This window comes from Molothrus aeneus, chromosome 7, assembly GCF_037042795.1.
Source record: "Molothrus aeneus isolate 106 chromosome 7, BPBGC_Maene_1.0, whole genome shotgun sequence".
NCBI classification, from domain to species: domain Eukaryota; kingdom Metazoa; phylum Chordata; class Aves; order Passeriformes; family Icteridae; genus Molothrus; species Molothrus aeneus.
The window spans coordinates 23,067,142-23,089,191 of NC_089652.1; the positions used below are offsets into that span (position 1 = coordinate 23,067,142).

The 22,050-nt window shown below is 59.4% G+C and overlaps 4 protein-coding genes across 6 annotated transcripts; 3 read left to right on the forward strand and 1 right to left on the reverse strand.

The window, feature by feature from the left end:
* The first annotated feature begins 2,882 nt into the window (after positions 1-2,882).
* On the forward strand, positions 2,883-7,106 carry LOC136558982 (tubulin alpha-4A chain-like). The gene is given in 6 exon segments (XM_066553820.1): positions 2,883-2,981; positions 2,983-3,030; positions 3,032-3,289; positions 5,349-5,571; positions 5,706-5,854; positions 6,038-7,106. Coding segments are annotated over 6 exon segments (1,749 nt in total). The 3' UTR covers positions 7,010-7,106.
* A 1,717-nt stretch (positions 7,107-8,823) lies between these two features.
* LOC136558710 (tubulin alpha-5 chain) lies at positions 8,824-13,263 on the forward strand. Its single transcript, XM_066553356.1, has 4 exons — positions 8,824-8,950; positions 10,548-10,770; positions 11,312-11,460; positions 11,672-13,263. Exons 1-4 carry the CDS (start codon positions 8,948-8,950, stop codon positions 12,641-12,643), a joined length of 1,347 nt encoding a protein of 448 aa, XP_066409453.1. The 5' UTR covers positions 8,824-8,947; the 3' UTR covers positions 12,644-13,263.
* Positions 13,264-13,796: 533 nt separating this feature from the next.
* On the reverse strand, positions 13,797-16,222 carry STK16 (serine/threonine kinase 16). 2 transcript variants are annotated; one of them, XR_010783923.1, is made up of 8 exons: positions 16,108-16,222; positions 15,255-15,474; positions 15,049-15,182; positions 14,855-14,975; positions 14,685-14,780; positions 14,493-14,614; positions 14,134-14,406; positions 13,797-14,023 (listed from the first exon to the last, which is right to left on the reverse strand). XR_010783923.1 is itself a non-coding variant. In XM_066553417.1 (7 exons), the coding sequence occupies exons 1-7, from the start codon at positions 16,191-16,193 to the stop codon at positions 14,268-14,270; spliced, it is 918 nt and encodes a 305-aa protein (XP_066409514.1). In that variant the 5' UTR covers positions 16,194-16,222; the 3' UTR covers positions 13,797-14,267. The 2 variants fall into 2 exon arrangements, 1 of the variants encoding a protein (XP_066409514.1); XM_066553417.1 differs by having other exon boundaries at positions 13,797-14,406.
* Positions 16,223-16,342: 120 nt separating this feature from the next.
* GLB1L (galactosidase beta 1 like) lies at positions 16,343-22,014 on the forward strand. 2 transcript variants are annotated; one of them, XM_066553741.1, is made up of 16 exons: positions 16,343-16,884; positions 17,290-17,462; positions 17,768-17,918; positions 18,171-18,231; positions 18,496-18,590; positions 18,966-19,146; positions 19,226-19,284; positions 19,412-19,623; positions 19,709-19,749; positions 20,052-20,170; positions 20,282-20,356; positions 20,435-20,524; positions 20,644-20,757; positions 21,035-21,166; positions 21,491-21,703; positions 21,778-22,014. In XM_066553741.1, exons 1-16 carry the CDS (start codon positions 16,831-16,833, stop codon positions 21,994-21,996), a joined length of 1,989 nt encoding a protein of 662 aa, XP_066409838.1. In that variant the 5' UTR covers positions 16,343-16,830; the 3' UTR covers positions 21,997-22,014. The 2 variants fall into 2 exon arrangements, with proteins under 2 accessions (XP_066409838.1, XP_066409839.1); XM_066553742.1 differs by having other exon boundaries at positions 19,412-19,533.
* The last annotated feature ends 36 nt before the right edge of the window (positions 22,015-22,050 follow it).

A 22,050-nucleotide genomic window follows, 5' to 3' on the forward strand; every position in this document is an offset into this window, starting at 1 on the left:
AGTGCTGCCATAGTAGAACCTCAGCAGCACTGGGACATAGGATGCTGGGCCATCAGCAGTAGCCAGCTGTGCTTTAGGGACCCTGCACAATGCTCAGTGGGATACTGCTGAAGCAGTTAGCATCACAAGGGCCTTGCTGGAACTCACATCTGCAACATACAGTCCAGCTCCATGCTTTCAACAGACTTATTGGTTGCACCAGCCTACCTTGTCCAGCCTGTGCCACTGCTGGAAAGCAAACTGCACAGGGCACTGATGGGCTGGAGGCACATCCTGGCTTCTCCACCTCCCCACCTGCTAAGAGGATTAAGAGCAGAGCAAGGACAGAGTGAGGGGTAAGCAGGGCAGGCACGGATACAACCTCTTTGGGAAGCTCCTGGCAGAGATTAGAGACACAGACAGGAGCCCTGCTCCTGAAGCACCTCTCACCATCTGGTCTTTGCTTTAAAGCGGAGGGCACAGTGAGCTTCCTTGCCAAACCCACAGCACAGCTGTGCTCTCTTCTACCTTCCCAAGAAGGCCATGTCCCCAAACTGCCCTGTGACACTGTTTGCTCTGCCTGGAGCAGGCAGGGTGGAACTGAGGTCTGAAAACTGGGAACAATAGTTTGGGCTTTCCTCAGCAAAGAGAGCAGGGAACTGGGGTGTGGATGGGAGGTACCAGGCTGGGCTCTGAACTCATCTCCTCCCGTTTCAGCTCTGGGTGCTTTAGGTGTGGCAGTCTTTAAAATACTTCTGGAAGACAGCTATAGAGAGAGAGAGGCTTTGTTTGGGTAACTGCAAGCTCTGCTCAGAGGTGTTCCTGTACCAGCAGGTACCTGCCAAGAGCTGGCTGGTTTCTGACAGTGGCAAGCAGGGGCTTCCCTGCAGCGGGCAGGGCTCTGCCCTTCAGGTATCTTCAATGATTTTCCCATTCTTCACTAAAGAGATGGTTGAATTCTGACTCTATAGCCTAGAATTTTCCTTACTTGCTATTTGCATCTCTCTGGTTGCTGATGCAGGGTCTATGTTCTGAGCATCAATGAAAATGTTTCCTGAGCAATTCTTGTAATCATGTGACTTCTGATGTTGTCTGAAAACATTTGCAGGGCCTTATGAGATGTGTGGGTAACATCTCTGTAAGAGAGGGGTCGCCTCAGGACAAATCCAGCCAGAGTGAGCTCAGCCTCCACTGTGTGCTTTCAGGCTGCTGCTACCAGCATCTGGCAGGCTGCTGAGCAGTTAGGCACTGACAAGATGCAGCTGATTGGTGCTCCCTGGATTTAGCCAGATGTTCTTAAGCATTTCAAAAAAGCTTAGACATCTGTTTGGGCATTTCAGATCAGAGGCACGTGGGGATGTGCAGCTCCCAATGACTCAAGTTATTCCCACTGTGATTGCCCAACAAAACAGCATCTGAGTGGATATTTTCACTGTGAACACGCATTTGCAGCATTGACAAATCAGGGACATTTCACTCTCAACCCTCCACCACCATGGTACATAAACTAGTCCATGATTTTGCACCCCTGGGTACCATCAGATCATTATGTGAATCTTCAGAATTTGGTGAACTGCACAGCCTGAAATGCTGCTGGCTGCCTAGCTCTGCTTCCAACCACACTGAAGGCATTCATGCTATAAATGCCCCAGAATTAATTGGCACCGTGGAATTAAGGAGGGTTCTAGGACACACCCAGTGAGAAGTGACTCCCTGGCATCCACTACATGTTACAATGAACACCTTGGTGAAGATTTTCACAGGGATGGTGATACCATCACTCCTTTTCACTCCAATTAACTTCTGGGGCTCAAATTTTGATGCCTCAGTGCTACCAATTACTCTCTCACTCTCATGGACTGTCTGCATCAGCATGGTCTGTGTTATCTAGTGATCTCTGAGGTCACTCAAAGGACATTTATACCACAGGGAGGCATTTCCAGAGTTATCCAGTCACCACAGAATCCTCTGCAGGTTCAGCAGCACTTACTACCTGGGGCATCTCTGTGGAAAAAAAAAAAAACCAAACCAACAAAAAAACCCCACAAAACTCAGTATTTTCCCATCAACTTGATTAAACCCACTCTGATCCTCTGGCTCAGCCATTTCTGCAGGTCTCAAAAATGTGTTGCTTAGACACCAGCACAGGCTTTGCAGCAGTACTCTTGCAATCATTTTTCACATGCTCATCAGTGAAGGTGACACTTTCCAGGTGACTCAGGCACAAAGAAAGGCTATTGTGGGTGGATAATTTAGGTCCAGCTTTCAACTTTCAGATCAAGTTGAGAGATGACAGCACTTTTCAGTGAAAAATCATTAAGTCAGAGTGCTGAGGCAGATGCAGGGCTGGTTCTACACCACAGTGGATGCTTTGAGTATTTTGGAGGGGGTTGGACACATTATTCATTGTAGTAAGGCCAGACATCAGTGAAGTCACTGTAGATTCCAATAAAACCGCTCCAAGGTGCTCCAAGCTCTTCCTACACCCTCACTATTCATTTCATAAAGCTTTGTGAGATCAGATAAAACCAGGGAAGGTAATGCAGAGCCAGGATGGAGAAGAAGCCCTTTGGCAGGCTTTCAACACAGCCCTAGGGCACAACTGTGCTTGAGGGGGCTTGACGCAAAGGACAGGATTGAGTTTTCCTGCTTTTTTTCTCAGTGATCTCCAAAGAGGTTAGGAAAGTTTGGGCTCATCTCTGGAGGGTTTCCTCCACCAGGGTTTCCTCCAGAAATTCTCCCAGGTGTTTTTCAAGAAGCCTTGGGTGGCTGCCAGAGACCTGGCTCACTGCTTGCTCAAGGATCACATCAGCACCTAAGCCCACCAGGAGGGAGGGCCTGGGCCAGGCTCTTTGCTGGCTTTCCTGCTTCAACCCCCGAAGTCTCTCCTGGTTAGTGCCTGGATGGTGCCTTTCACCAGCAGGACACCAAGCTGGAAGGTGCCATATCTGTTCTTCAGCAGAATCCCTCTGCCAAGACTGGCAAGCATAGCAGGAACAACACTTATGCCCCACTGCCCTTTCCTCGGGGGTACCCCCGGGTCTCCCGTGCCCCACTCAGGGGATGCTGCTCCCCGAATGCCCTACCAGTGCACCCCGCCAGGCAGCACAGCCCCATCTATGCAAATCTATGCAAATATGCGCAATGCACGTAAATCTATGAAAGCGCTCGGGGCCGTCTCGGGCGGGGCGGCCCGCCCCGGAGCGCCGGTGCCGCCCCCGGTATAAGGCGGCGGCGGCGGGGCCGTCCGGGAGCGCGGAGCTGCGGCAGTTCGGGAACAGGCAGGTCGTGCGGCAGCGGCGGCATCATGGTGAGTGCCAGCCCCGGCTGCTCCCTCTCTCCGGTCCCGCCGGTGCACCCCGGAGCGGGCTGGGCTCTCCGCGCCTTCCCGGGAGAGCTCTGCCGGGAGCCCAGCCATGCGGGCAGCTGGCGACGGGAGTGCCCGCCGTGCTCGCCCTGCCTTTGCCTGGCTTCGGCCTCTTCCTGAGCTGCTCCCTCCCCGGCTCTCAGCAGCCTCCCTTCTTTAAGCATCCCCTTGTACCCGTGGCAAGGAAGCCACCAGCGAGCCCCGCGGCTGCGGAGACGGTGCTCGGGCGGACACGCCACGTCTCATCCCTCTCCCACTTGTAGTAGTGTCGGTTCCTGCCCGTGTCCCGCGGTGCCATCCCCGGCTGCGGGGAGTCTGCCAGCCCCCCACGCTGCTGGCTCACAGCTGAGCTCCGGCAGTAAGCTGTGGCTTCCTTCACCCACTGCCCTGCTCCAAGGGTGGGCATCACTGTGGGTGGGCTTCCAGGCTGCCCTGCCGCCGTGGTCCTGTGGCCATCTCTGGCTCGTGAGCTCTCCAGCTGCCCTGGAGAGCATCCCAGCCCCAAGGTTTCCCGGGCACCCTGCCCGCTATCCCGCGGACCCACGCTCCCAGCCCTTCCTATGCCAGCCCTTGCCGTGAAGAAGGCAGAGTCTACTGGCTGGTGAGCAGCACTGCTGCGTCCTGGCGCTGCTGGGCTCTGCCCAGCCTGTTGTCAGTGCTGGGCCCCACAGAGCCGGTCCTGGCTGCTGCTTGTTGTTGGGAAGAAGTGCAGTGAGCAGCATAACCCTCTGCCACCCCCACACTGATTCACAAGGACCCTTGCCAGGGAGCAGTCCTCTCTCATCTCCTCTTCCTTGAGGTGCTTGCATCTGTGCCAAGTGTTTTCTGTGCCCTTCTGTAGAGGATCTTGGAAGACTTACCTCAGGTCTTAAGTCCTCAGGTCTTACCCTTGGCTTCTTGCGTTACACAACATTTATGGACCTGCTGGGAGGGATAGGTGGGGTATTGCCTTGCTCTTCTTGCACCTCAGCTTTGGGAAAGGTGAGGATATGGGCTTCTGCCTCTCACCATAGCTATCAAGGGCTTATTATTTTGCCATGCCTCACTGTCACTGCTGCCTCTGAAAGGCAGCACTGAGAGCACTTTAGATGCAGAGAGCCAGGACATGCTGCATCCTGTGCAACTTTGTGGGACAGCAGCCATTGCCCTGCTCCTGCAAAATGGCTGGTTCCACCAGCTTCCTGCCAGCTGACTCATCGTGGGGCACCATGGCTCTGGAAATCCGCCTTGATTTGGATGCTTCTCTGACTCAGTTGTGCCTGATGACACATCCAAATCCTTGGCAACAGCAGGTCTAAGGCACTGAATACTTTCATTCTTACCAAAAGAACTGCAGGCTCTGGGGTACCTCACCTGAAGGGAGTGAGGTTGTAGAGCCCCTCACCTGGCTTCTCCTGGGGGACCCTTGAAGCTGTGAGCTAGGACACCCTCCCACCTCAGACTTTCCGTTGACTTAAAAAAGTGCAGCTAACGCTTCCTCCCCCTCTAGAGCTAATTTAGGGAAGCTGAGCCTCAGAGCATGGCAACCATTCATGTTTGTAAATCTCCCCTCTTGTTGGGCAGCCATCCTCAGTGTCCTCAGCTCCCAGTGTCCTGGTGGTGCTCTGCCATCTCAGCCTCCAGCACTGTTGTTGGATTAGCAACAGGGGCTGTGCCAGATGCTGCAGGGCCTCAGCCCTTAAGCCACATGGATGTTTGGGCAATGAAGAAGATGCTCACTGGATGCTATCCAGGGCTGTGGTTTAGGCCAGTCCAGGGTATGGGTGGCCTGATATCCTGGGCTGCTGCAGATGGGTCTTGATCTCCTTGGGCCCCTGAGGCGGTCAGTGCAGTGATGAGAGGCAGAGCACTAGATTTGGGAGAAAGCAGAAAACTGAAATGGAAACAGGCACCCAGGCAACAGGGCAGAGTGGCTTGCCCAAGCCCTTCCAGGGCTGTGCACTTCCTGCAGTGATTTCATTTCTGGTCTCTGCTGGGATGTGACCCTGCCTCCCCTCCCCAGCGCGAGTGCATCTCCGTGCACGTCGGCCAGGCCGGCGTCCAGATGGGCAACACGTGCTGGGAGCTGTACTGCCTGGAGCACGGCATCCAGCCCGACGGGCAGATGCCCAGCGACAAAACCATCGGCGGGGGGGACGACTCCTTCACCACCTTCTTCTGTGAGACTGGGGCTGGCAAGCACGTCCCACGGGCCATCTTCGTGGACCTGGAGCCCACTGTGATTGGTGAGTGCACCCTGATTGGGCTCTGAGGGTGGTCATTATTTTGGGCAACAACCCATTGCAGGACACTTCCAAGAGCGCTCCTGCTACCTTTCCCCAGATCCAGTTAGCAAATCTATTTTGCCACTCTCTCCTAGATGAGATTCGGGGAGGAGTCTACCGGCAGCTCTTCCACCCTGAACAGATGATCACTGGCAAGGAGGATGCTGCCAACAACTACGCCCGTGGACACTACACCATCGGCAAAGAGATCATTGATCAAGTGCTGGACAGGATCCGTAAGCTGGTGAGTGACTGCAGAGAGGGGATGTGTCTCCCTGGACTGGGGTCGAGCATCATTAAGGGGGTGGGAGCATGGGGTGAGCTCTGCTGCACCTTGGGAGGAATCTGCAGCTACACAAACAAAAGTCTGAAACTTCCCTCCAGCCAAGTCAGTGCTTGAGGGAGCGTTACTTGTCTCTCTCCACAGGCTGACCAGTGCACAGGCCTCCAGGGCTTCCTGGTGTTTCGTAGTTTTGGAGGTGGCACCGGCTCTGGATTCACCTCCCTGTTGATGGAACGACTCTCTGTTGATTACGGCAAGAAGTCCAAGCTGGAATTCTCCATCTACCCAGCACCACAAGTCTCCACTGCTGTGGTAGAGCCCTACAACTCCATTCTCACAACCCACAGTACATTGGAGCACTCGGACTGTGCTTTCATGGTGGACAACGAAGCCATCTATGACATCTGCCGTCGGAACCTGGACATTGAGCGCCCAACCTACACCAACTTGAACAGACTCATCAGCCAGGTTGTGTCATCCATTACAGCATCATTACGGTTTGATGGAGCCCTGAATGTGGATCTGACCGAGTTCCAGACCAACCTGGTGCCCTACCCTCGCATTCACTTCCCCCTGGCCACCTATGCTCCTGTGGTTTCTGCTGAGAGAGCTTATCATGAGCAGCTGTCAGTGTCAGAAATCACCAACTCGTGCTTCGAGCCAGCTAACCAGATGGTGAAGTGTGACCCTCGCCATGGCAAGTACATGGCCTGCTGCCTGCTGTACCGCGGGGACGTGGTGCCCAAGGACGTCAACGCTGCCATTGCCACCATCAAGACCAAACGCAGCATCCAGTTTGTGGACTGGTGCCCCACGGGCTTCAAGGTGGGCATCAACTACCAGCCACCCACGGTGGTGCCAGGGGGTGACCTGGCCAAGGTGCAGCGCGCCGTCTGCATGCTCAGCAACACCACGGCCATCGCCGAGGCCTGGGCTCGCCTGGACCACAAGTTTGACCTGATGTACGCCAAGCGCGCCTTCGTGCACTGGTACGTGGGCGAGGGCATGGAGGAAGGGGAGTTCTCCGAGGCACGGGAAGACATGGCTGCTCTGGAGAAGGATTACGAGGAAGTGGGCCTGGACTCCTACGAGGATGAAGATGAGGGTGAGGAGTAGAGAAGCTACAGGCCTAAAAAGGACCATGCTTCCTGTCCCTGTTGTCTGCAGAAACCCTTTGCAATAAACCGTTTCAGATCTTCCGTGTGTCCCAGTATCCCCCCAGCTGTATCGGTTTCTTGCCCGGTCGGGTGTGTGGTGAGTGCTTCAGCCCTGCTACTGGTGCTGCCATGCTTCCTCCCAGGTCTTCTTCGGCCGCAGATCCCCCCTTGGCTGAGAGTCCCATAGCAGAGGGATATGTCCAGGACACACGGCAGGCTCTAGGAAGGCGCTGGAGCATGTCCACCAAAGGGATCTGCAGGAGTGCTGCTGATGTGATAGGAGAAGTACCAAACTTAGGCATTGGGTCCTTTGTCTGGGAGTACCTCTGCCCTCACCCTGCCCTGCTCTGCCTTCCCCCTGGGGCAAGTGGCCCCACTCTACCCAGCTCACATCATCTTCTGCATTGTCCCCATTCTGAGTCCTCTCACTGCCCTGCCTGGTGGTAAGGAGTCCCAGCATCAGCTCCTGCCTCCGGCTGCAAACTGGAGATTTCTGTTACCCATTATCCAGTGTGCTGTTTCCAGAGATTAATTTTCCCTGCTTACCACTAATGCTCCATCTATATTGACCCACGGGGGGCTGTCCTCCCCTGCCCTCCTCCTCCCAGCATGCACTCGTGTCAGCTGGAGGGGAGAGTGGGGGCCAGCCCTGGCTGCTGGAGCACAGCCAGGCACTCATCCCTCTGCACAGGGCTGCTGGCACTGCTCTGCTTGCCTGAGACTGGAGTGCCAGGCTCAGAATGAGTGGTGCCTGCTGCTGCTATGCCAGGGCAGGAGTCACTGCCCCTCACATCAGGTGCAGCTCTGATCCACTCCTTATGTCTTGTCTGATTGTGGGGAAAGGAAAGAATCTGCTCCTTCAGAGTAATTTCATTGCTGACATCTCCCTGTGTCTTCACAGACATGACTGCCACCAGAAGGATGTAGGAGTTGGAATTGTGTCCTATAGCTTTTTCTAGAAGTTATCCTCACCTCTGACCTGGACAAGGGACCCAGTAGTGTCTCCTGGCATGGTGCTGAGCAGCAGAGGCGCATCCATCCCCATGGCCAGGGAGGGGTAGCTATGTGACCCAAGGTCCTGGCATCAAAGACAGAGCCTCTCCCTGCTCAGGCAGCACTCAACGCTGATGGTCCAGGCATCCTCAGTAGCAGGATCAGCCCTAGCCTTGGCAGGGGTGGCTGCACTGGCCAGAGCTCAAACAGAGCTGCTGCTCTGAATGTAGTCACAAGTTATTAACAGCAAGCAGGCTGCAATGACCCTTTTTTGGCAGCCCAGATTTGTCATGCAGATCTGCAGCCTCACAGGGTTGTGCAGCACTGCCTTTCTATCCCCACTGGGAGAGAAGGGCAAACCTTGGCTGGAGCCTCCCAGAGCATCGATGGCAAAGGGAGATTTGGGGGACAAAATGGGCTCCTAATATGATTCGTGTCTCTACCGTGTTTCTCTGCCTTTGTGCTGTTCTAGAGGCCCAGGTAGACTCGGGGTCTCCCCATATCCCTGGGGGAGCTGGTAGCAGAATAGGTTAGGGACTGTTCTACCTGCTCTGCCTCCGCTGCGGGTGGCTCAGCACTGCCCGTCACCCCTGAGGGCTGGTCCCCAGCCTTCCTGCCGACAGCCTGGACCGCAGCCCCCGCCTTCCTTCGGGCAGAGAAGAGGGAGCAGCTTCGGGCCCCGCACCTCGGGGTTTCTCCGCAGCCGGGAGGACCCCGCCGGGCTCCCTCGGCCCCCGAGGGGGGGACTCCCTCCCGCATGCAAGTGTACCCAAATAAGGGGGCGTGGCGGCACAAGCCCCTCCCACCTATAAGAGAGCGCTGCGGCGAGGATTGCAGCAGCCGCAGCTCCTCGCCGAGCCCCGCCGCACAGAGCCCCGGGACAGCCCGCACCACCCGCCGCAACATGGTGAGTGCGGGCCGGGGGCGGGCACGGCGGCGGGAGGGCGCCCGGCACCCCCGGCAGTGCCCCCGCAGCACCGTGCCCGCTGGAGCCGTCGCGACGCGCCCCCTCCTTCCCCGCTGTGACCTTGGGCAGCGCTACCGGCCCCTGCCCGGGGGCAGCCGCGCCCCCGTCGCGCTGTGCCCCCCTGCCCGCCGCCACCGGCACCGGGGCGCCCGCCCCCCCCACCGCCACCGGCGGCGCAGCGCGGGGGGGCGCTGGGGACAGACCGGGGTGACCTCTCCGGCGGGGAGCGGTGGCCGCGGATGGACGGGGACAGCTGCCGAGGGCGGAGGCGCCCGCCGGGCACCGCGGGCCGGAGCGGGGCGTTCGGCGGGGCTCTCCCCGCGGCAGCGCCCGCCCCATCGGGGCTGGCGGCGGGGAACCTCTATGGGGGTCCCGTCCCTTCGGTCCCGTCCCGCGGGCGTCTGTTAGCGGCGGAGCGGGCTGGGGACGCTCTCGGAAGCGGGCACTGGCCGCTGCTCCCGCCCGGGGCCGGAGCTGTCTATATTTAGCGGCTCAGGAGTGGGTCGGGGCCGTGCCAGAAGGCGCAGCGCAGAGCTCTGCCCACCGCAGCGCTGCCCGGGCCCTGCCGGGGAACCTGCCCCCAGCTGCCCACCCCTCCGCTCTGTGGCTGGGGCTTCTCTTGGACCTCCCGCGGGAAGAAGGAGCCCTTGTCCTCCCCGAGTGCTGGGCCCGGCACGGACCCCGTCACGGCTAAGGGCACTGTGCAGTTGGGAAATGCAGGAGTGGATTGCTCCAGGACCTCGAGGCTGAGTCGTAGTGTCCTGTTCAGGGAGGCAGGGATGCCGGGAGCAGTGAAACAGGGATGCTAGGACTAGCAGAGGCGGGTGCCAGGGACAGGCAGAGGAGGGATGCTGGAGTAGCGGAACAGGCCTGCACCTCCTGAATGGAGTGCATGAGGCACATCTCCAGCTTGCAGCCTGCTCCTCAGCACTTCTGCCAACACGGGGTTTGCAGCACAGCGTTGGAACTGTGTAGCCCAGGGAATCTGTGCTGCCTCAGAAACTGCTGGTCTTTATTGCCAGCCCTTACCTAGCTGCCACCTACCTCCCTTGCGTCCCCAAGGCCACAATACTGCTTGTCTGGCTCTGGAGCAGCAGGCAGAGGGGTTTGCCCATGCTGATTGCCCCTCATGGGTTAAATGTGTGTACCTGTCAGCTCAGCTCCTCACTGGACTGCTGTTGCATGGGGAAGGGGCTGAGGCTGCCAGGGAGAGTAGCTGAGCCAGGCTCTGCTCCCCTTACTGCTGGAGGACAGACGCAGCCAGAGTCCATTGAGCTGGTGGCCCCTAGTGAGGGCAGGGGCCAGAGGGATGCCAAAGCTGGCTTTTGGTCCAGCATGGTGCCTGTGCATGGCTGAGAGCAACACCAGCTATGGGGAGTCCCTCAGGAGGTCACCCAAAGGAAAATGTCGTCTCTGGGATCACTGACCAGAGCAGGTCTGGTGTGGGTGACTCTGTGGCACTGGCACCAGCTAGAGCCCTCCCTGGAGCAGGCAGGACAGAGTTGTGCCAGGCTGTGACCCTGCCTCCCCTCCCCAGCGCGAGTGCATCTCCGTGCACGTCGGCCAGGCCGGCGTCCAGATGGGCAACACGTGCTGGGAGCTGTACTGCCTGGAGCACGGCATCCAGCCCGACGGGCAGATGCCCAGCGACAAAACCATCGGCGGGGGGGACGACTCCTTCACCACCTTCTTCTGTGAGACTGGGGCTGGCAAGCACGTCCCACGGGCCATCTTCGTGGACCTGGAGCCCACTGTGATTGGTGAGTGCACCCTGATTGGGCTCTGAGAGTGGTCATTATTTTGGGCAACAACCCATTGCGGGACGCTCCTTGGAGCTCACACAGCCTGAGATGCCCCCAGGGGTGGGTAGCAGGCAGCTGGTGCTCGTGGTCTTCTGACAATATCCTGCACCGGGTTCGACCCGAGGGCCCTTTTTTTTCCCAGGAGAAGCCACAAACATGAGCACCTGCTTTTGTTCGTGAAGTGTCGTAGAGTCAGCAGTGCTTGTACCACATGTGCACAGAGAGAAACCAGCCCAACCGGCAGGGCAGCTCCTGCTGCGCTGTGGGCAGGCAGCTCCTGAAGGGTGGGAGAAGCTGAGCTGTGCAGGGAGGTGGCAGCCACCTCCTCATGCCAGAGAAACCTGATGCTGGCGTTGGTTCTGCTGACGTGTGGGTCCTTGGCCATGCCAAGGGCAGGCGGAGCCCGTGAGGGACGGCTGCTGGCACCCACGTGTCTGCTTGGCGGCCGGCTCAAACCAGCAGCCTCCCCTGGGCTCAACCTGCCCCTGTTCTCTCCTAGATGAGGTTCGGGGAGGAGTCTACCGGCAGCTCTTCCACCCCGAGCAGCTGATCACTGGCAAGGAGGATGCTGCCAACAACTACGCCCGTGGACACTACACCATCGGCAAAGAGATCATTGATCAAGTGCTGGACAGGATCCGTAAGCTGGTGAGTGACTGCAGAGAGGGGATGTGTCTCCCTGGACTGGGGTGCACCATCCTGCTGGGGCTCAGAACACACTGCAAGCCATGCTGCGCCTTGGGTGGGATGTGAATCTGACCAGGGCAGGGATACACCACGTCCTGAAGGGACTTGTGGGCAGCCAGATTGTCACAAAGAAATGTATCTCAGAGTAATCCCTCCTCATCTCTCTCCACAGGCTGACCAGTGCACAGGCCTCCAGGGCTTCCTGGTGTTTCACAGTTTTGGAGGTGGCACCGGCTCTGGATTCACCTCCCTGTTGATGGAACGACTCTCTGTTGATTACGGCAAGAAGTCCAAGCTGGAATTCTCCATCTACCCAGCACCACAAGTCTCCACTGCTGTGGTAGAGCCCTACAATTCCATTCTGACCACCCACACTACACTGGAGCACTCGGACTGTGCTTTCATGGTGGACAACGAGGCCATCTACGACATCTGCCGTCGGAACCTGGACATCGAGCGCCCAACCTACACCAACTTGAACAGACTCATCAGTCAGATTGTCTCATCCATTACAGCATCACTACGGTTTGATGGAGCCCTGAATGTGGATCTGACCGAGTTCCAGACCAACCTGGTGCCCTACCCTCGCATTCACTTCCCCCTGGCCACCTACGCCCCTGTCATCTCTGCAGAGAAGGCTTATCACGAGCAGCTGTCGGTAGCCGAAATCACCAACTCGTGCTTCGAGCCAGCTAACCAGATGGTGAAGTGTGACCCTCGCCATGGCAAGTACATGGCCTGCTGCCTGCTGTACCGCGGGGACGTGGTGCCCAAGGACGTCAACGCTGCCATTGCCACCATCAAGACCAAACGCAGCATCCAGTTTGTGGACTGGTGCCCCACGGGCTTCAAGGTGGGCATCAACTACCAGCCACCCACGGTGGTGCCAGGGGGTGACCTGGCCAAGGTGCAGCGCGCCGTCTGCATGCTCAGCAACACCACGGCCATCGCCGAGGCCTGGGCTCGCCTGGACCACAAGTTTGACCTGATGTACGCCAAGCGCGCCTTCGTGCACTGGTACGTGGGCGAGGGCATGGAGGAAGGGGAGTTCTCCGAGGCACGGGAAGACATGGCTGCTCTGGAGAAGGATTACGAGGAAGTGGGCCTGGACTCCTACGAGGATGAAGAAGAGGGTGAGGAGTAGAGAAGCCTCAGCCAAAAAAGGACCACGCTCCTTCCCTGTGTTACCTGCAAACCCTTTGCAATAAACCGTTTCAGATCTTCCGTGTGTCCCAGTATCCCCCCAGCTGTATCGGTTTCTTGCCCGGTCGGGTGTGTGGTGAGTGCTTCAGCCCTGCTACTGGTGCTGCTATGCTTCCTCCCAGTGCTCTGCTCCAGCTCCAGCTTGCTACCTGTGCAGGTAAGAGCCCTGGGGTCTAGTCCCTGGTGCCATGGCACACATCCCACCCCACTCGTTGCTCCAGCCAGGGGTGGCTACCGCTTCCTCTTGTGATATATGGCCCCGTGTTGTATCCTGGAGCTCAGGAGAGCAGATTTAGTCTGAGCAAGGAAAGAATGGCAGCTTTTAGGTCTTCTCCTCAAGTGCAGCCCAAGGGTAGGTGGGCTTGCCTGGAAAGATAGTGGTTAAAGCAGTGGGAGCAGTGCAGCCCTGCCCCTGTGGTCACCATCCAGGGCAAGGAGTGTGCCCAGTCTCTGGTGCAGTGGGTGCACCCTGCAATGGCATCCAGCATGGCACGGACCCCGCGGCTGCTGTACTGCTGTGTGCGGTGAGAGGATTAAAGGAGGGCAATGCTCCCTGTCAAACTGCTTGTCTGAATCTCGTTTTTTACTCCCTCTCCGTGGGTAGCCCACCTGCTGGAGCCCCTCCAGCCAAGGCTCCTCCCTGGGCTGGGGGTGTCCTCAGTGCTGGGCTGGTTGTGCTGTCCCCATGCTCTGCATACCCCCACCAGAGCAGAGCTGCTGATCCTGCCCTCCCAAGGTCTGGCACCTTCCCAGTCTGGGCATCTACCTCACTCTTCATGGGCAGCAGAGTTCTGCCTGTACCCCTGCCACTGCCTGCGTGCCTGTGCTGATCCCTGTCCCGCAGTGCCCAGCTCTGGAGGCTCTGAACAGCAGTGTCTGGCTCCAGCTGCAGTTGTGTTAGCTCCCAATAGGAGCATTCTGGGGCCAGGGATTAACTTTCCCTGCTTACTGCTAATGCTCTGGCTATGCTGCCCCGGCTGGCCTCCGCTGCCCTTCGCCTCCAGCAACGCTTGGCTGCCCAGCCCAGACAGCGTGCCCTGCTCTTCCCATGCCCCGGCAGAACCCCTCCCTGCAGACAGGGACACAGCCACAGCTCTGCAAGAACATACTTTACTTCAAACACAAGGCAACATTGGTGCCAAGAGCAATGGCAGAGTGGGCACTCCCTCTGCCTCCCTCCAGCACAGCACCGGGATCCGGCCCGCAGCTCTGCTCCGGGCAGCAGCAACCTTCCTGGGGCACAGAGCTGCAGGACAGCGGCTCCCATCCCCAGGAGGGGTCCCACAACATCCTCTTCTGCCACCCCTAGGGAAGGCAGCAGCTGGCAAGGGACCCATGTTTAGCAGCAGATCACATATCCACAGCTCAGGGGCACAGACCAAGGCCCAGGCAGCAACATCCAGGGCACAGAACACTCCAAATCCAACACACCTCCAGCACAGAGCAGCTGCTGTCCCCCAGGGCATCAATCCCCTCTGCAACAGGTCTGCAGGGCAGCAGGGATTAGGGCAGCTGCTTTTCCCCTGGCTCAGCCTCAGGACGTGTCACCACTGAAGGCGATGGGCTCAGATCTGTGTGGTGTCCTGCCCTGCTGGTGCTGGCTGCAGCCCCTCCAGTTGGCGGATGATTTCATTTATGCTGGGTCTCTCCTGGGGGTTCACTGTCATCATGGAGAAGAGCAGGCGTTGCAAGGCAGCCGAGTATCTGGAAGAAAGAGCGAGGGGAGGACCCATGTGGTGCACAGCACAGGGGGCCACCCAGGAATGGGGTCACCCTCCCCAGCCCTTCACCTGGTTGTGGAGGGCAACGTGAGGGGGTTCTGAACCGCCAAAGCCACACTGTCACCCTTCTGGAAGATGGCATCATAGGGGCCCTCTCCAAACATCATGCAGTACAGCACACAGCCTAAGGACTGGAGCGAGGTGGTGTCAGTGCAGCGCTGTAGCAGTGGGATGGGGGAGGCCAGAGGGCTGGATCCTTACCCAGATATCCGTACGCTCATCTATCACACACTGGCTTGGCACTGTGAAGAGCTCGGGGGCACGGTAGGAGATGGTGCAGCGCTGGGCAGCCCAGTCCTGCAAAGAGGAGGATGGGGATGAAGGGACTGGAGCAGGGACAGGCTCATGGGTTGACGTCCCAGGCCACCCACCTGCACAGCCATGGCCTCCCGAGAGCTGTTGACTTCTATGCGAGCTTGGTTCATGGAGCCCAGGTCCATCAGCACAGGCTGGTCATCCTCATCCAGCAGCACATTGGTGGGCTTGAGGTCCCTGTGGGGATGGACATCACTGAGTGCCCACTGGGGCCACTCCAATCCTCCCAGCCAGTGCTGCCACCCCTCACCTGTGTGCATAGCCCTTGCTGTGGATGGCCTGCAGCCCACGGCAGATCCCATGGAGGATGAGGAGGATCCGCTGCTCTGGCATGAAGCTGCCTTTCTCTCTCAGTGCTTCCACCTCTCTCCAGAGGGTTCCACCCTGGCAAACACAAGCAGCTGGTCACTACTGCTGCTCCTGGGGTGGTGGGCCAGCCAGGAAAGCCCTCCTCACCTTCACATAGGGCAGGAGAAGCCAGGCTTCGTGCTTGGTGCCTTTCTCCACCATGCAGTGGGCCACCAGGCGCAGGATGTTGGGGTGGTCGAAGAGGCCGTGCATCTCCACCTCGTGCAGGGCGGCCTGGCGGTCCTCCTTGTCGTGGCACAGGATGCGCTTCAGGGCGTAGAAGCGCCCGTCCCGCAGCCCCTCCACCAGGTCCACATAGCTGAAACCCCTGCAAGCAGTCAAGAATAGCATGGGCTGGGGGCTGTGACATCCATGCTGGGGCCTTGTACCCAGTCTCATCTACTCTCCCCAGGGGAGGGGGACAGAGGGTGGCATGAATTCCCCAGGTATGCACATCTCCCCATCTTGCAGGCACCTGTGAGGAACCCAAAGCATCCCCTCTCTGTATGAAAAACCCCACTGGCTCAAACATCCCCATTCCCACGGCTCCAAGCACCCACTTCTGACCAATCCCTCCCTGTCGCTCAGCAGGAGAATCATCTGTCATGCACAAGCACCCCCAATGCTGAAGCATCATCCCTCAACAAGCCCAAGTAATACCCCAAGCCTCAAGGTGACCTGAACTCAAGCATCTCCCCACCCTGCCCGAGCAGCCCGTGCCTGAGTGTCACCCCATCCCCAAGCATGTCCTCATGCACAACCACCCCCCATGCCTAAGCATCTCCCCACCACGCCTGAGCATCACCCCAATGCCAAGTCACCTCCCATACACAAGCACGCCCAAGCATCCCCCCCCCACTCCCGAGCACGCCCACGGCCCTCGGATCCCCCTTGCCCGAGCATCCCTCCCGGAGCTCGGGGACCCCCGCCCGAGCCCCCCGCGCCCCAGCCCGCCGCGCACCCTTCTGCCAGGCGGTGGAGCAGGAGGTACCGCGCTCCCCCCAGGCTGACGGTGCCCCGGGAGCAGACGCACAGCGTCTGCCCCATCGCCCGGCCGCGTCATCGCCCGGGGCCGCCGCGCGTCACCGCCCGTCACCGCCGCGTCACCCGGCGGGCGGGGCCGCACCGCCTCCGCTGCGCGCTGCCGCCGCGGCCCGGACCTGCCCCCCTCCGCCTTGCGGCGGGCTCGTCCCGTCCTGCAGCACCGCCCGACACCCCTGTCACTAGCTCTGTCACCAGCTCTAGCCCTCGGCCCGGGGACGGTTTCCTTTCCCTCATCCGGCAGCAGCAGCCCTCCGACAAGAGCTGCAGCCGAGCTTTCCATCAGCACCGCTCTGATGGAACAAGCGGGCTGAGTTCAATGGAAGGCTTCTGCCTGCTGGTGACGCTTTTACAAGGCTCCTTGTCCCCTCACTTTGATTGTCACTGCGCACCCCACTGGGCACCAGCGGTGTGCCCGCCGGCCGGAGCTGCATTCCCTGCTGGGGTGGGCTTTGCGGGGCTGGCCAGACCTGGAGGGTCGGAGCCGCCCACGCCTTTCCCGTGGTCCCGCCCCAGCTGTTCCAGCTGCCCGCACTTAGGACCGGGAGAAGGAAGCGCTGGCCGAGATCCTTCCCGGATCATGTGATGGTGGAGCCACGTCCAACCTCGTCCCCATCGCGGGCCTGCCGAGCCCCCGGCGAGGATGGGACTGCCGGCCCTGGGCCTGCTGCTGGCAGCGGGGCTCCTGCACACGCAGGTTAGCAAACAGGGTGGAAAGTGGACGAAGCGCACAGGACTGAGCTGTGAAGGAGCGGGTGGGCCACCTCCCGAATCTGCTTTCCCGATCCGTGTCCCTGCTCGTCATGCTAGAGCTCCCTCCTGCAGCAGCCCGTGTCCTGCCACAATGTCCCAGCTTGCATTCCCAGCTCCTTCCCTGCCCTCGCAGCACCCACCCCAGCAGCACCGTCCCCACAAATGCCACCAGGCCAGCCGGGGTGTTTGATTAGCGGGGAGGCTCAGCTCCTCCCTCCTGCTCTCCCAGGACAGTTTGGCATCCACTTCGCGAGAGGGCACCTCCTAGAACCAGCGCCGTCAGTGCCTGGAGGGGGCGGCTGGGCTCGGGGAGGTTCTGCAAGCCTCCAGCTCTTCCTTTTTCCTGCAGGCCTCCCCTTCAGCACGCTCCTTCCAGCTGGATTACAAACACAACTGCTTCCTCAAGGACGGTGCCCCTTTCCGCTACATCTCGGGCAGCATCCACTACGCCCGCGTCCCGCGCCCTGCCTGGAGGGACCGGCTGCTCAAGATGTACATGAGCGGGCTCAGCGCTGTGCAGGTGTAAGCCATGGCGGTGCACAGGCCCACAGTCACCACGGCCTTTCTGGGATCACTAGGAACAGAGACAAGGGTGTTGTCTGACCACAGGGAGCAAGCACCAACATTTGCACTTGGCTGTGAACCCCCAGGTCACCCCTGCCAGACACAAGCATGAGTGTGGGCTAGTTCCAGTCCAGCCCGAGTTGCCATACTCAGCTCAGGCTGCAGGCCAACTCCCAGAAGCAGAGGGACCAGCTGGTGGGATGGTTCCCTGTCGTGCTGGGGCGTCCTTAGCTCCTGCATGCTGATCTCCCCTCTCACCCCAGCTACGTCCCCTGGAACTACCATGAGACACTGCCAGGAGTTTATGACTTCACTGGGAACCGGGATGTGGAAGCCTTCCTGGACCTGGCAGCTGAGCTGGGACTTCTGGTGATCCTGCGGCCGGGGCCCTACATCTGTGCAGAGTGGGAGATGGTGAGCCCTGGCCCCCAGCCTGGCACAGAGGGGTGACGGGGGGGTCTGGGAAGGGCACAGCAGGGTTGGCCCCTCTGGCTGTCATGCAGACTCCAGTGCTGTGCCCGGTGTGCCCCGGCTGCTGCCCTAAAGGCCCCAGGCCTTTGTGCTGGTGCCAAGCACTAGCATTGCACTGGGTGAGTTCAGCAGTGTGCAGGCCCAGGCTGCTGAGCAGTTTCTCTGCCTCCCTCTCTGCTGTGTGTGTTTCTCCAGGGTGGCCTGCCTGCCTGGCTGCTGTGGAAACCAGACATCATCCTGCGCACTTCCAGCCCTGGTGAGGCTCAGCACAGGGCTCTGGCCACCATGTCCTTATAGCCTGGTGCCAGTCCTGGCTGTCCTCCACACACCTGCCAGCTCTGCCTCTGTGGTCTTTCCCATCATCATCTCTATCCTCTGAGAGCCCCATAGTTTGTACTCCATCTCCATTTCCCCATCTCACTTGACCCTGCCCCATCTGCTGTCTTCCTCCTGGCAGGCTGGCTGCAGGTGGGCTGGGGTGGATGCTGTAGCCAGCCCTGCCCTGCCTCTGTCCCTCTAGCCTACCTGGCAGCTGTGGACTCCTGGCTCCATGTCCTGCTGCCCAAGATCAAGCCACGCCTGTACCACCAGGGAGGGAACATCATCAGTGTGCAGGTAAGGGGCTCTGAGGCCCAGTCCCATGCCCTGCTCTGGGTCATCTTTGGATGTGCCCCAAAAAGCCACCAGTATCCCTTACACAATGACCTTACCCAGAAAAGCTCAGATAAATCCCTCCCACCTTCTGGACCTAGATTTAAATCCAAGGGCTGGGAATCTGAGGTACCACAGATGTGGTTTGAGGGACACTGACGGAGCTGGAGCTCACAGTGGGACTGGAAGGTTATGCTCAGGATCCCCTGGGGGGTTGTCAACACATCTGATGATGTCCAGAGGAAAGGGGGGAGGTTGGTGCTCATCTCCATGGGCAGTGGGACCTGTCTGCAGCCCTGCCACGTGCATACTGCCTGCCAGTCCCTGCCCCGCTTGCAGGTGGAAAATGAATATGGGAGCTACTATGCCTGTGACCATGGATACTTGCGGCACCTGCTGGGCTCCTTTCGGGCACTGCTGGGCAGCGAGGTGCTGCTCTTCACCACCGACAGCGCGCGAGCCCAGGAGCTGCACTGCGGCACCCTGCAGGGGCTCTACGCCACCGTCGACTTCGGGCCAGGTGTCCTATGGGGGAGGAGGAGAGAGGATGGGGGTCCCTCCTCTGTCCTGCTCAAACCTCCCCCTCTGCACCTCCACAGGATCCAATGTGACAGAGGCATTTGGTGCCCAGCGCCGCGTGGAACCAAAGGGGCCCCTGGTGAGCTTGGCATGGATGCTGTGGGGGGAATGACCCGCGACAACTTTGGGGAGGCAGAGGCGCCAGGCAGTGAGGCAAGGAGGGGCGCTGGGCCCAGGCTGCAGGTGACAGTCTCTTTGTCCTCCAGGTAAACTCTGAGTACTACACAGGTTGGCTGGACTACTGGGGTGAGGCACATGCCAGCACCAGCGCAGCGTGGGTGGCCCGGGGGCTGGAGGACATGCTGCAGCTGGGAGCCAGCGTCAACATGCAAGTAGTCAGCTGGCAGAGGGCGCAGCCACCAGGGCAGCGGGCATCACCTCTTGCCTTCATCTCACTGGGATCAGGCCAGCAGGGACTGTGGGTGCTGGAGGGAAGGGGCGGTGCCTGGTGAGCCCCTGCTGGGTCTGGGGGTTGCTGACCATGCTCTCTGGGTGTGTCATAGGTACATGTTCCATGGAGGGACGAATTTTGCCTACTGGAGTGGTGAGTAGAGCCATGCTCTAGGGAGGGAGTGGCACACTGCAGGGCTGGAGGGCTTTCTTTGGCCATCCCTGAGAAACCTGCTTCAGGCTCTTGTTCTGTCCCATGGGGCAGGTTGACACATAGCCAAGGGCCCTTGAACCCAAGCTTGTCTTCTCCTGGGGACTCCTTTCGTGCCTATGCAAGGGCTCACAGTTCTGGGTCATGTCCCCCCACATTGCACTGCAGCCAGCCTGGGGCTGGGTTCCATGCCCTGGGGCTGGGTTCCATGCCCTGGGCTGTGCTAGAGCCCCTTCCTTGGCCAGGTGCTGACTACAAGGGCCAGTACAAACCAGTGACCACCAGCTATGACTATGATGCCCCCCTGTCAGAGGCAGGAGACCCCACTGAGAAGCTGTTTGCCATTCGCACGGTCATCAGCAAGGTAACAAACCTGGCAGGAGTAAGGGGACAGTTCTGGGCACTGCTGCTTGTACCAGCAGGGCAAGGGACAGCTCCCTGCTTGCCATGGGGCAGCTGACAGTCTGCTGTTCAGTTCCAGCCCCTGCCAGCTGGCCCGATGCCACCTGCCACCCCCAAGTATGCCTATGGCTGGGTGGCCCTGCGCAAGGTGAGTGCCCATCCTGAAGGCCGTACTGCCCCAGCGTGGCACTGCTCACCTGCCCAGCACCCATCCCTCTCTTTGCAGTATGCTGACCTCCTGGATGTCTTGGATGTGCTGTGCCCCTCTGGGCCCATCCAGAGCCAGTTCCCTCTCACCTTTGAGGCCCTGAAGCAGGTGAGAGGCTGGGTGTAGTGGTGGACACTTAATGAAACTCTCCCTGGCCCCGGGACAGAGGAGCAGAACTCACTTCCAGCTCCATTTCCCTTCCTGTGCCACTGCACTGTGTCCTGCAGATCCATGGCTTTGTGGTGTACCACACACAGCTGCCCTGGGATGTCCCAGACCCAGCCACGCTGGGTGCTCCTCCCCACAGCATCTGTGACCGTGGCTATGTGATGCTGCAGAAGGTGAGTCTATGGGAGCACACCAGGGACAGTGCTCCAGAGGGCTGTGGGACCTGCTGGCAGTGGGGCTATGCCATCCCAGGGTCTTGGGGACAACCAGGGTGCCAAAAGCCATACTGAGCCTTTGCAGGGTGGCTCTTGAGCCCAAATTTGCCTCCTTTGGGGGCAGAGAGCAGCCCTGGCTCTGGCAGGCTGGCAGCAGGATGGTATGTGCCTGCTGGCAGTGTTGGGAGTGGTGGGATCCAAACATGGGCCAGCAGCACTGACTTTGTGGCTTTAGGAGTATCAGGGAACGCTGGAGCGGGACGGGCAGACAACACTGCATGTAACGGGCAGGGCAGGGGACAGCCTGGACATCCTCATGGAGAACATGGGCAGGATCAGCTTCGGGGCCAACACCAGTGACTTCAAGGTAAGGGGAGAGCGCCCTGAGGCTCCAGAGGGGATGGCCTGGCAACCCATGTGACCAAACACCCTCTCTACTGCCACCTGAGGCAGAGTCCGGCCTTGCTGGGCCTAATCCCAGCCCTGCTCCCTGGTTCATCTCAAACCTGCCAGGACAGGGCTCAGAGACTAGCACCCCTCTCCCACTTAGGCTGCCGCAGCGGCCAGGGCTCTTCACTCCTTAGAGGGGATCCCATCCCACCTTCACTGCTGCCAGGGGGACACGCCCTGGGGCTGCCCCAAGTGTCCTGGCAGATACTGTTTCTTCATTTCCCCTCCTGTTCCATCTCAGGGCTTGCTGGGAAACCTCTCACTGAACTCCAGGCCTCTCAGCAACTGGCTGATCTATCCCCTGGCCATAGACACTGCAGTCCAACAGGGCTGGCCCCACACTGCTCTGCCAAAATCAAGTGGGGGCCGAGTGGGGCCAGCCTTCTACACTGGGACCTTTGAGACACCTGGCATCGCCTGGGGCACCTTCGTGAAGTTCCCAGGTTGGAGCAAGGTAAGGCAGTGCATAACTGGGAAAGGGGTAAGAGTGGACCAGGACAGCTCAGTGCCATCTCCATCATCTTCCAGGGACTGCTGTGGATAAATGGCTTCAACCTGGGCCGGTACTGGAGCTGTCGTGGGCCCCAGCAGACCCTCTTTGTGCCTGGCTCGGTGCTGCACGCTGGCCACCCCAACAACATCACAGTGCTGGAGCTAGAAGGGGCACCTCCCACTCCTCTCCTGCTCTTCCTTGACCGACCCCTTTACAACAGGACACTTGGCTGCAGCACCACGGCCACAGAGTAAACACTGCTGGGCACTGGCCTTGCCTCTCACTGGGGCTGGGGAAACACAGGGGCT

Bases quoted from the DNA above. Each gene is read 5' to 3' on its own strand.
- GLB1L (XM_066553741.1), top strand. From the start codon at position 16,831: ATGGGACTGCCGGCCCTGGGCCTGCTGCTGGCAGCGGGGCTCCTGCAC. The intron at 19,285-19,411 runs GTGAGCTTGGCA...TTTGTCCTCCAG, and splicing joins TGGAACCAAAGGGGCCCCTG to GTAAACTCTGAGTACTACAC. The intron at 20,525-20,643 runs GTGAGAGGCTGG...TGTGTCCTGCAG, and splicing joins CCTTTGAGGCCCTGAAGCAG to ATCCATGGCTTTGTGGTGTA.
- STK16 (XM_066553417.1), bottom strand. From the start codon at position 16,193: ATGGGGCAGACGCTGTGCGTCTGCTCCCGGGGCACCGTCAGCCTGGGG. The intron at 14,615-14,684 runs GTAAGGATCCAG...ACCTCGCTCCAG, and splicing joins ATGAGCGTACGGATATCTGG to TCCTTAGGCTGTGTGCTGTA. The intron at 14,407-14,492 runs GTGAAGGGCTGG...TCTTTCTTCCAG, and splicing joins ACGTTGCCCTCCACAACCAG to ATACTCGGCTGCCTTGCAAC.
- LOC136558710 (XM_066553356.1), top strand. The intron at 10,771-11,311 runs GTGAGTGCACCC...GTTCTCTCCTAG, and splicing joins CCTGGAGCCCACTGTGATTG to ATGAGGTTCGGGGAGGAGTC. The intron at 11,461-11,671 runs GTGAGTGACTGC...CTCTCTCCACAG, and splicing joins TGGACAGGATCCGTAAGCTG to GCTGACCAGTGCACAGGCCT.